We start from the raw sequence: 12591 nt of genomic DNA, 5'->3' as shown, positions 1-12591 counted from the left end.
CACGACTACAAGTTCAACACAACAGTGATTTAAAATAGTGTGCACACATGAGAAACACAGACTTCAAAATTCTTTTATCTTCTTTCTTCTTTTTTCTTTTGTTATCTCACAACAGGTCTTTGACAGCCTACACGTGTTTCGTCGCAAACATTGGGAATTTGCCCATTGACTTTCTCAAGGCTCCAATATTTTGGGTAGAGATTTTTCATGTGGTGATAATTCCAATCCACAGTAAACAAATGGCAATATCCACTTGGAGACTCATATATGTTCCAATCTTGTGTTGGATCCTGTTTCGAACCAGCAAGCAAATTCATTCAGCAAAAGCGGTCCGTCTTTCACATGATCATCTGTGTTCTCGAGTGCAAACTATTTTAAATCACTATTGTGTTGAACTTGTAGACGTGTGCTGTGGATTTAATTTATCTTTATGTTGGCCTAGGCCACAGCTATTTAGGGGAGGTTGGTGGTTCTCCTCACCTTGCAACACCGTCCTTAGATTGTTACTTATGTTTAATATACGTGTGAACTTCTCGTAAGTGGCGCCATTATACCTAGTTGTATACCACTGATTGTTTGAGTCTCATTTTTGGTCCATTGCATGTTTTTATCCAACCAAGACTATGCAACTTCATTTCCAAATATTTCGCAAAGTTGCACCATTGCTCCTAATAAAGACATTGGGGCAGATTTACAAGCCCCTTGCGCCTCTTTGCTCTGCCATTGTGTCACTTTTTTTGACTCAACGGCGGTGCAAACAATGCGCCCTATTTACAACGTGACGCATCTAGGGAGATGCGTCACGTTGTAAAGCCCTGCGTCACATTATACCTGCGTCAGGTATAATGTATGCAGGGGGCGTTCCTACGCAGGAAAGCCTTGTAAAAGTGACGCAGTGAAATCTACAAGATTTCACTGCGTCACTTTTAGGACGCCACTGCGTCAAAACCTTACGCCTGCTTGAAGCAGGCATAAGGAGTGACGCAGTGTAGTGGGAACAGGCCACAAAATGCATTGCTGGAGTTGCGTCGTGCTTGCGACACCACTCCAGCAATGCATGACTTTTGCCCCAACAGATGCGTCAGAATTTCTGACGCATCTGTCAATTCTTCCGCCATGGTGCGCCGTATTGTAAATACGGCGCATCCATGGTGGCACAAGCATTTTTCCGGGTGGCGCAAGGAAAGTGACGCATCTCAAGAGATGCGTCACTTTTTTGTACATCTGCCCCATTGTACTTTTCTCTGTGCTCTCAGCTGCCAAATACTGAGCAGCAAAAATAGTCTAATAGCCTTGAATATTCAGACAATTTGATCTTTTCTCCCTGCATTTGCATTCCATGAAAGAGTGCAGCAGTGAGAACCCGCGGAAAATTAAGCACGAAGCATAGAATATGATGCATTGAAACGTGGGACAAAACAAGCATAACTTAAAAAGACCAGTTCAGAATCAGGCGAGATCTGTAAAATCATTTGCTTCTACAGCCATCCAATGACCAGTTGTCGATCGCCAATCCACAAGTTCTCTGTCTTCCAAACTCAGGATCCAATGATTGCATTTCAAGATGCACAGTTAATAGACCCCAGCAGACCTCCGGTCACAAAGGGATTTTAAAAATATGAATGAATCTATGCAAGTACCTCCCAGAACCATTTTTCTTATGTTGCTTCTTGTGGCATTCTTAAGTGGAACACATGGAGCACAACGCACCAAGGAAATCACGAATATACAACTGTTTTATAAAAAATGTCTTGTTTACTTGTGTAAAGCCCGACCGATGCGTTTTTACCTAGATCTGTTTTATTGTCAAGATTTGAGTGTCCACGTGGAAAATTATTTATTATTCACAAAACTATTTTCTGCAAGATTCATTGCGTTATTTTTGTATTACACCTGTACCTTGTCTTGTTTATTTAATTACACAATGTTAGAAATATTTATTTTCTGCATTTTATGTTGCTACTTTATTTATAATTTTTTTCACAACATATGATAAGCCACAACAGTTCTGATGACATGACTGTTATGTACAGTTAAAATGCCTTAACAATGTTTGAGTGTAGAGAGACTTCCTCCATATTGAGATTGATTCTCCGTGTGAGGATTACGTGACAGAAAAGACAAAAAGCCACGACCATTCGAGAATTACTGGCTCAGAAATGAGAAATTAGATAATTTACCATCTGAGGCTTTAGAAGAGCACAACGGGATCCATGTTTAGCTTTACTTAAAGCTAAACACCTGCACTTTCTTTTTCTAAAGATGTAAGAAGATGCATTGTCTTTCCTCTCAGTTTCTTGAAGTATGCGACAATTAGAGCTTAGACATTTTATGGCACTTTCTCAAAACTAAATTGTATTTGTTGTTTGCAGGCTGTCAGCTATTGGCTGTCCTCCGGTCGCTCCAAGTGATATGGACTCGAGCACCTCCGAAGAGTTCTATCAAGCGGTACACCATGCTGAGCAAACCTTCAGAAAGATGGAAAGCTACTTAAAGCAACAACAGCTCTGTGATGTTATTCTCATTGCAGGGAACCGGAAGATACCCGCTCACAGGTAAGACACATACAACTATGTTTAAAACTCAGGTAAATATTTAAATGTTTCTTTTTTTATACATACCGAAAGAACATACCTGCCAATTAGGTTTTGACAATGAGACATTGGCATTGATGCTTGTCAGGATCAAAGAGCTGTATTATTAAAAGCCATGTTATTTTGTTAGATTTTCTTTGGGTTAGTTTTTTTTAGATAATGAAATGCGAACCTGATGAGAGGTATGGCACATCAACCAGAGCAGCTGACTTCAAAGTGCGAGGCTCACGGTTCGATCCCCAGCGCCGGCAGCTCAACTCAGCATCATGTGGCTCTGAGCAGTAGCTCACTTAACCTTCCCAGTGGCGCCCAGCGCCTTGAGACTCTTAGGGGTGATTAGTTTGCGCTTTACAAATTATTTTTAAGTTTTATGAGATTATTGACACTCTATCAAGTATTCAAGGGCCCTAAGCATGGAGTGGCTTTCTAAAGTAATGGGCATCAGAGGTTGCTTTGTAATGTTAGCAGCCAAGGTCTGTCCTTAAGGGCTGACAAGCCCCGCAACCCCACCTATTGGCGGACATAAAGAGTGTGTGTCAGGCTAAGCCAAGGCCAGCTTGACAGATATACTTTACGGTCAGGTCAGGTGCCAGGCCCTGTACATGCTTTAAATGCTGGCCCCTGGCTGACTGAGCTGAACTTTGCCTGTCTGAATTGTCACAACAACTGTGGGCATGACCTCCACAGCCCAGCGGATGTATGACGTTACAACGCATGCTGTTACAACGCATGCTGTTACAACGAAAGTTTTACAACGCGAATGCATTGACAACGCAGGACATTACAACGCAAGTCTTTACATCGACTTGCACTCGATGGCGTGCTAACATTAAAAAAGTGTAATTTACTATTCCAACTCCAGTCCACGTAACAGTAGGGAAGGTGTTGGGATAGTAAACTACACTATTTTTAATGTTAGCACGCCATCTAGTGCAAGTCGATGTAAAGACTTGCGTTGTAATGTCCTGCGTTGTCAATGCACTCGCGTTGTAACAGTTTCGTTGTAATGGTAGTGCGTTGTAAAAGTTGCGTTGTAAAGGTTGTTCCCCCAGCCCAGCAGAGCACTGTAAGGTCCTCCCTCTCATTATGAGGAGGAGCGTCACTGATAGTCTCAGACCTTGGTGCTTCAGTTTTAAGCTCCGAAGTGCCCAGAGCCAAGTGCTAATCATGACGCTTGTCACAGAGTGGGTGGAATCAACACCAGTCACTGATCCCTTCCCACTCTATGACAAAGTAGGGACTGCTGACTCCTCTCAAGGTAAGCCAGTGAGAGGAGGCTGCAGTCTGAGCCCTTCAGGAAACTTGGAGGCTTTCCTATCGCCACCCAAGTTCACTGTTTCAGTGGGTAAGTTGTGTGTGTGTTTTTTTAAATGTTTGGTGTGTGAATATATGTGGGTGTATGTATTAATGTATGTTTCTTTGTGCATGCATGCTGTGAACAGGTGAGTGTATGCTTATAAAAGGTGGGTTTATATGTGAATACTTGTGACTGCATGGGAGTGTGAGTGAGTGTGCATGTATATGTGTGAGTGTATGTGTGTGCATATGTAGCCCACCTAATCCTCCCTCATGCCTGTGTAACCGGCTGCGATTGCATATAATTAGTATGTATCTTTGTCAAGGAAAAGACATCACTTGAATTCACATTTAGCATGAAATCATTTGTTCAGAGGTAAGGAAGGCAGTGGTGGTCTAGAAAAGCCTATTGAGAGCTCCCTACCAAATATATAAAAATACCACATTCAATGCGAAGAAAGAATGTTTGCTAAAAAGATTTAACAGTGTAAATATCCTACTTAAGGAACTTGTTGGACTGTTAATGGGGCACATCAAACCGTTCTTTAATAATAATATTCCGCAACAGCTCAAAAACTTTAATCATATTGTTCAAACATATTTTAAGACCAGGATGAAACCTAGTAAAGAGAGTATCACACATGTTATTGCAGAAAGTGACAGGAAGAAGGTACCTTTAAGTAGCGTAGGCTCAGAGCAAACACACGTTCAAGGAGAACGTTGACTTAATAATAGTTTTTAATCCTACATCAAGGCCTGGTGTCTCCTTACCTGCACAGACTATGAAAAATGTCATAAAATTATTTTAAATATGCTGGAAATATAATTAAATGCTTGTTCGGCGCAGGGTAGGTTCCGGCACTTTTGAAGAAGCTTGGGTCGCATGCCTGCATTACATCTTGAAGATTGGAATGTGTTCTTCTCTTAAGTCAATCACAGAGGCAGCATGGACCCTACACTCCCTGTAGACACCTCACAGTCATAACTATTGTTATTGGTAAACAGCCAGTGACTCCAAGAAAAAGGATTTGGGAAACAGGGAACAAATTAACAAAATGAGGTAACAGAATAAACTAAAACAGGTAAAAACAAAAAAAAATAACATATCTACATTCATGCCTGTGGAGAAACACATACACAGTGTTCACCAATCTTGTCTTTGAAATACAATTGGCTTTCCCTGCTTTATCCCCTCCTCTTTAGTTATTCAATACTCATTAACACTTACATTTGTATATATCTTCGCATGGGTTCCTTCCTTTAGAGAACATACACAAGACAGGACCGGCATTTAAAACATAAACAGGATGAATATCACAACCAGATAAATGAATCAAGTCCATAAGGGTGTATAGTAAGTACTCTCGCAAACTGAGATGAGTACAATTGAAGTCTATTTCACATAAAGAGCTGCACAGAAGCAGAGGATCAACAGACACCGGAGCTCCTCTGCTACCATCTGGGTAACTACCACACTTCAAATCCTAACATTCTAAACATTTCCATAATGGCATTCTTGCATTGGAATCCAACATGCATAAGGCTCCAATGCAAGTTAAACTGATCTAGAAACAAGATAAGGTATAACACATCTTCGCTTCTCCCAACAATAACCAAATATTGAATGTAAAGGCAATACAAAGTAAAAGGGAAAGGGTCCGGACAATAAAAACACACAGCAAGACAACATAGAAAAACAAATGCAACAAACAAAACTCTAACTAGAGAAAACACTGAGTTACGTAGGAAAATAGATTCATTAAGAGGAAATTTATTTTTATAAGAAACCTGCTGGATCTAACAATGTTCCTTGTACTACTACGTAACATCATTCTTTTACCTAACATTTTCTTCATAAAGTTCCCATCTGACACACGGTCATGGGTGCAAGTGTGATCAGGGATATTATCACGTTAATTTCCACAATCACTCTGAGCGTTCACATTCAGCACCTGGTCAGGGGTGTTAGTGTGGGCACAGACCTAACCATTTTCATCTCCACCCTTACTCTCCTCACTCTCACATCGATTGCCCACCTTGAGACACCACTTTTGCAAGATGTGAAACTATCACACTGACACTTGGAGATGAACCTATGCAGTAAAGATACATAAGCATCAACATCTTCATCTCCATCCTGTTGGCATTTAAAAAATGTGAGACATAGCACAATTAAGCTCGGTCGTTTGTCAAACATCAGTTTGAGTTTTTTTACCCCCTCCTGGTATTCATCTCGTTTTTCTTCCTCCTCCAGCATTAATTCTGAGAAATATTTAAAGATTGTTCTGTACTCCAATCCAAGTGAATGAATAAGAAGACACTTCTTACTTTCTCCTCTAAATCTGAAATCTCAAATTGCCCCCAAATATGTTTCAAAAGCATTAAAGCACACTCCCCTTCTGACAGGCAGTTTGCCAGGTATTTCCAATAATGAAGGTGGGTGTGTGACTGCCTGCTGACAAACCTAATACCGTACAATCTCACACCAATATTGTAGAAACAAGCTTGATTTAGTACCTTCCAACTCCACTAACTTGCTAAGCAACAGGAGGAAACACAAGCTCAGCTTGTCACCTCTAAATTTGTAGTAAGTGCTCTTGGAAACTGAGGTGAGTACAATTGAAGTTTATTCCACATAAAGAGCTGCACAGTTGCGGAAACCAAAGCTACTCTGTACCACCTTGGTAACTGCCATACTTAAAAGGCCAACATTTTAAACATTTACATATTAGCATTCTTTCATTGAACTGCTACATACATAAGACTCCAATGCAAGTTAGACAGGTCTAGCAAAAAGATAAGGTCCAACAGGGAGTTAACATAGACTATCCATCTAAGATATATTCCTGTTTTACGGTTTTTATTTTGCTTCAGAAAGATCAAATAAGCCTCTCATATTATTTGCTTGTATCTAAAAAATGATCAGTATTAGACCTGTTATCCTTGGTGTGGTCTTCCTACTAGCTTTTTACCTTCACCCCTCCTGGATTCAAATTCCCTTTTTGTTGACATTAGGACACAGATGCTAACCAGTTTTAAAGTGCTTATGCCATATCCCTAAAACATGGTGCAATCAGCTTACAGCTGATTGATATATTCAATTTAATTGTAGGTCCATAGTATATGATACGACATATACCCAGGGCATGTTATTTAATGCAACTAGTGGGCCTGCTGTACTGAATGTGCCACCCACATAAGCAACAGTTTAAAACATGTCTCAGGCTTGCCACTGCAGCCTGTGGTGTAGTTTAAAAATAACAATTCAACCTGGCAAAATAAACCTTTTGCGAAGCCTAAAGCTTGCATTTTAATATATGTAAGTTACACCTAGACTCTAAAATGCCCTTAGGGCAGGGTGTATTGTGATTAAAAAGTTGGACTTGTTTCAGGTTTCACATACCAGATAGTGAAAATCTTCCTAATTCATTTTTTCACTACTGTGATGCCTATTTCTACCTTTGGATAACATTGGGTCACCTTATTATGTTTAATAGGTGCTAACGTTTCATTGGGGCAGATAGGGATACGGTGTTTACGTCTCAATGAATTGTGATTTAAAATTGAAAATTCTCTTAATGGTAAAGTCAGGTTATAAGTTGCAATTCTGAAAATAGCACTTTTAGGAAGTTGGCATTTTCCTGACGAAAAGTTTCTGAGGCATTGTAGGAGTTTCCAGCTGCCTGGGCCTGTTAATGCTTCCCTGTTAAGAATGTGTTTTTCAGACGGGCAACAAAGAGGACTGGGTGTAGACAGGATGGGCCATACTGCTTAGATGGTTGGGTTGAAGCTGTTGCCTATCCCACTTACATTTCAAAGGGCTTGCCTCCAGCACACACAAAGGAGCATGATACTTGTCTTTTATCGCCCAAGACTTCTTGGAAACTTGACAGGTGAAGGAAAGAACTTTCCAGAACCAGAAGTGGGTGTAGTATAGGGAATCCCCACACTTCAAAGGCTGGCACCAAGTACACATTTTGGACCTTCAGAGCCATCCTTCAGTACAGTATTGAACCTCTGGACATTATAGTGGAAGGACTACTGCTTTGTTCCAGAAACAACTGCTGTGCTGCTTGAGGCCTGCCTTGTTCCTCAGAGGGTTGCCCTGCTCTCTCAGAGGGAAGACTGGACCTGCTTCCTTCATCCCAGACTAACATGAGTGAATCAAAGGGTCATTTGCCTGACCTCTTATTCTGAGCTACAGGGATGCAACACGCTTCTGAGACCTCACTGTTTCACTGAACTTGCAACTGGGCCTTTAACTGGACCTGCCGGAGCCCTGCTGGTCTCTGCTTGAGTGAGTCGCTGGTCCCCAAGAGGTTCCTCCCAAGGGCCTGGACCATTGTCTGTCATCATAGTGCACTCCTCTGTGAAGAAATGAGACATCTTAATGATTTGGGCTCTTCAAGACTGTTAACAGGTCAGTTCAAGATGAGTCTCTGCCGCCTGCGATTTCCACCAATGTGAACCTCGGGTGAACCCAATCTTCACGCTACAGCGACTACCAGCGTCGACCGACAATGCAAGACCTACAATTTGGTTAAAGCAACAACAGCCTGTGGTGAACTCCAATGAGACATTTTAGCAACGACCATCTGCCATGCCCAACTGGATCTTCGTGCTACATTGACGACGGTCTGCAATGCTGGGCCTGCTATTTCCACTACAGTGACACACATTGATGATGCTCTCCTTGCTCCTCGAGGCATCCTACACTACGATCTGGACTCTTCGCTCTGGCCTTTGAGAAGATGCATTTTAGCAGGGTTACCTAGTCCCTGTATCTAGCTCGTGCTCCATGGTGATCAGCCTGAACTTGTAACTTTCCTCCAGTCTAGAATGAGTATAATGACCGTCAGTGGCACTTTGTGTTTTTAGGCTCTTTACTGACTGAAAAATGTGAACATGCATATCTCTGGTTCTACTGATTAGACTTCATTTTTCCAAATCAGTTTGGCATTGTTCTTGTTTTGTGTTTTCACTTTATTACTGTTTATGTGCTGCATACATTATTTACAGAGTGCCTCTAAGTTAAGCCTGACTGCTTTGGGGCCAAGCTACCTGTGGGTTAAGCACAAATTAATTTAGTGACATTTGAGGTTCACCCTGACAAGGATTGTGGTTATTTCATCACTAGGGTTTCCACCCTTCTTTACCCAATTTCATACAAAGAGGTTACATCACGAGATGCTTGCACAGGTTGACCTCTGTCTCACAATGCTTCCTTTTTTCCTACAAGGCCCAAACATTCTGGAGATAATCAGTAAGGCATTCACAGTCACAGATATTCTGCAGGTGCACTACTGGACAAACCAATGGTGATTTTGGCAGTATTATAGCTAAAAGAGATCCTGTTCTGTTGATTCTCCTGGACCTGGTAACCACATTTGATACACTTTATCATTTTAGACTGCTAAACAGTACTAGGAGCCTCATAGTGGTGTCTGTTACTGACAGTAACTGTCAATAGTCATAACTTTCTGAGAAGAAAAACAGAGCAGTATCAGGGTATCACGTATGGGTAATTTAGCAGTACTCCACAGGGATTGCCCACAGCTATTCAGTATCTGTGATCAGCTGTGTATCACATTGTAGCAGATCTCATCGGAGGACTTCACAATTATGCCAATGACATACAAATTACATTCTATCTAGCCGAAGACCCAGCTAAAGCCTGGAATGGTGTATTGGTAGACTTTGATAAAATACAGGCTGCCAATAGCTGAATTCAGCAAATACCGAATTTCTGATGGCAGGAACAGACCAGTGTCTGCGTAGAACATAGTGAAATACTTCACATTTAAAGCTGGAGTGAGAAAGTATGTATTTTTGAGCAGCATCCCACAAGCAATTTGTTAAGTATGTGCATCTTTAATGTTTGCATTTTAACTGTAATTTGGGTAGGTGTGTGAAATGTATGAAAACTCAGGTCATTGTGCTTAGAGTTTAGATGTCTTTCTGCATTTTTTCTTAGTGATTCCCTTAAGGTACTTGTAAGTAGACATGTGTGGTGTTTAACTCACTTCAATTTTAGTTTGAGAAACATTTGTTTCTCTTTGGGCTGTAGTATACATTTTGAATAAACGTAGGTGTAACATTAGGGAACTGCAAATTAATTTCATATTATATGAGAACCTCACCAAGGACATTGGAAACTTTAACAACTGATTTCAGAACTGTGCATACTCCCTCACACCCATCAAACTTAAAAAGCAAAGAAGATCCAACAGAAAGGCCAGCTGGTACACAGAGGACATTTGAGGCTTCAAACAATGCTGTAAACAGCTAGAGAGGAATAGGAGACCCAACCACAAAACCAATGATAGAACCACCTACAAGACTGTACTCAGACGCTACCACCAGCAACTAAGAGAAGCCAAGAAAAGAGTGCTATGTAATCACATTGAAGGAAGCTTCAACAGCTACGAGGAGTTGTTCTTGATCGTCAAGGATTTTGCCACACCTTCAGCCTCTGTCAACAGCATCACCCCCTCTCAAGAACTCTGCAGTGACCTATCAAACTTATTCCACAGCAAAATCACGTACATCTACAGCTACCAATCTGACCCTAGAAAACTAATTTCCGACCTGCCAATCACCAACTAAAATGCCTCTTGACCAAAAGGACAACCATCACCAGAGATGACACAGTGACAATCATATGGACCATTCACTCAGGGACCCTTATGGATCCATGTCTACATTAGGTCTGTAACCTGGGAACACCACCAATCAGCACTGCACTCACCCACATCTTGGACACCTCCATCACATCTGACACATTCCCGGATGACTGGAAACATGAAGAAGTCAATGCTCTCCTAAAGAAACCATAAGCTGACTTGAACTAACTGTGCAACTTCCGTCCCATCTCCCTACTTCCTCGCCCTGACAAAGTGACAGAGAAGGCTATCCACTAGCAGCTCTCAACCCACCTTGAGATCCACCACCGGCTGGACAACACCCAATCAGGATTCAGAAAGAACCACACACCCAAACCAGCACTCTTGTGGAGCCACCCAGAGCATCCAGACCATCCTGGACCAAGGAGAAACATCAGCCCTCACCCTGCTCAACCACTCTGTGGCTTTTGACACATTTCACACAACGCTCTCATCATAAGATTCTATGAAATTGGCATTTAAGATCTGCACTCAGCTGGATCTGCTCCTTCCTCATTGGAAGAATTCAACGGGTCAGATTGCCACCCTTCATATTAGAGACCAAGAGCCTGATATGCACAGTCCCCCAGGGATCATCCTTCAGCGCTTGCCAATACCATCAGATACCAAGACACGACCTTCACCTCCTACACCAACAACACTCAAATCATCCTCTCCCTGACGGACAAGGCAACCACCACCAGAACCAACTTCATCTGCTGACCATGGTGCCAGAGTGAATGCGGACCAACCGCCTGAAGTCTAATTCTGACAAGATGGAGGTATTGGTTTTTGGATGTATGACCTCACCATGGGAATCCACCGGGTGGTCCTCAGAGCTAAAACCAACACCAACACCCACAGACCACACAAGATATCTGGGGATCTTCCTAGGCAACAAGTTCAACATGAACACACAAGTCAACGCAGTGCTTCCACATCCTATGGATGCTACAAATGATCACTATGTGGCTGCCACAGAACACCAGATAGACCATCGTGCAAGCACTCATGACAAGTCGGCTCAACTACGGCGATGCACTCTATGTCAGAATCTCCAAGTAACTCAGAAACAGACTTTAGACCATCTACTATGCCACCACAAGACTCATACTCAACCCAACATGCCACATCAACATCACACCACACCTCAAGGTGCTTCACTGGCTCCGCATTCACAAGTGCATCCAACTCAAGCTTCTAAGGCACACATGATAAGCCTCACACAACACTAAACCAACATACCTGAATGGCCACATACATTTTCACCAGCCTGCCAGACACCTACACTCTGCCTCACACTCACTTGCATACTTCCTAGCATTCACAAAGGCAGAGAGGGACATTACTCATTTTCCTACACCATACCCAAAACATGAAAAGACATCTCTCAACTCATCAGAGCCTTCTCCTTACTTCTTGAGTTCAGCAAAAGGCTGAAGACCTGGCTCTTAAAATAACGCTGTGGAAAGCACATGCCTACACACCTGCTAGAGCACCTGGATGCCCTCATGGGTAAATAGTGCATCAAAAAATCATCATAATATAACATATTTGCATGTCCTTCTGTGTTCCTCCCTTGATGTCGTCTTTCCTCCTACCACTTTGTAATAAATATTCTCCATTTAGGTTACACCTTTACACATTAAAAATAGAGCCAGCGTTGGTACAGATCTATACCTGTACCATTGAGAACAGCATTTGTGAGTTTATGAAGTAGTTCTCCACGAGAACAACCATGTACTGTTAAGTGCTTTTATGACTTGGGCCCATAGCCCTTTTATATTCGGTTGGTTGTCTGGCTTATCTTTTAAGAATGCATTTTGTTTTTTATGGTTGGAAGCATTTGTGTATTATTATCTATGTGTATAAAGGCTGTAAAAAGTCAGGTTTAATGTAGGGGTAATCTATTAAGTATTGATGCAGCCAACAAACAGTAATAAATTACAAGAACAACACAAGAAAAATCCCACATGAATTTTGAATAATAGACTGCATTGTACTAAAATATTTAACACCAAAATGACAAAAATTCAGGA

At 41.7% G+C, this 12591-nt stretch overlaps 1 protein-coding gene across 1 annotated transcript in view; it reads left to right on the top strand.

The window, feature by feature from the left end:
• Positions 1 to 2016: 2016 nt before the first annotated feature.
• The window catches only part of LOC146802433 (kelch-like protein 1), a 771680-nt gene continuing 761105 nt past the window's right edge, over positions 2017 to 12591 (top strand). Inside the window, exons 1-2 of the mRNA XM_085623756.1 lie at positions 2017 to 2027; positions 2373 to 2555. Coding sequence (XP_085479882.1) covers positions 2017 to 2027; positions 2373 to 2555 — 194 coding nt within the window. The remainder of the gene's footprint in view (positions 2028 to 2372; positions 2556 to 12591) is intronic.

The sequence above is a fragment of the Triturus cristatus genome, chromosome 8 (genome assembly GCF_964204655.1).
Source record: "Triturus cristatus chromosome 8, aTriCri1.1, whole genome shotgun sequence".
NCBI lineage: Eukaryota > Metazoa > Chordata > Amphibia > Caudata > Salamandridae > Triturus > Triturus cristatus.
The sequence above is the reverse complement of the archived record's forward strand: the minus strand, read 5'-3'. Positions and strand labels throughout refer to the sequence as shown.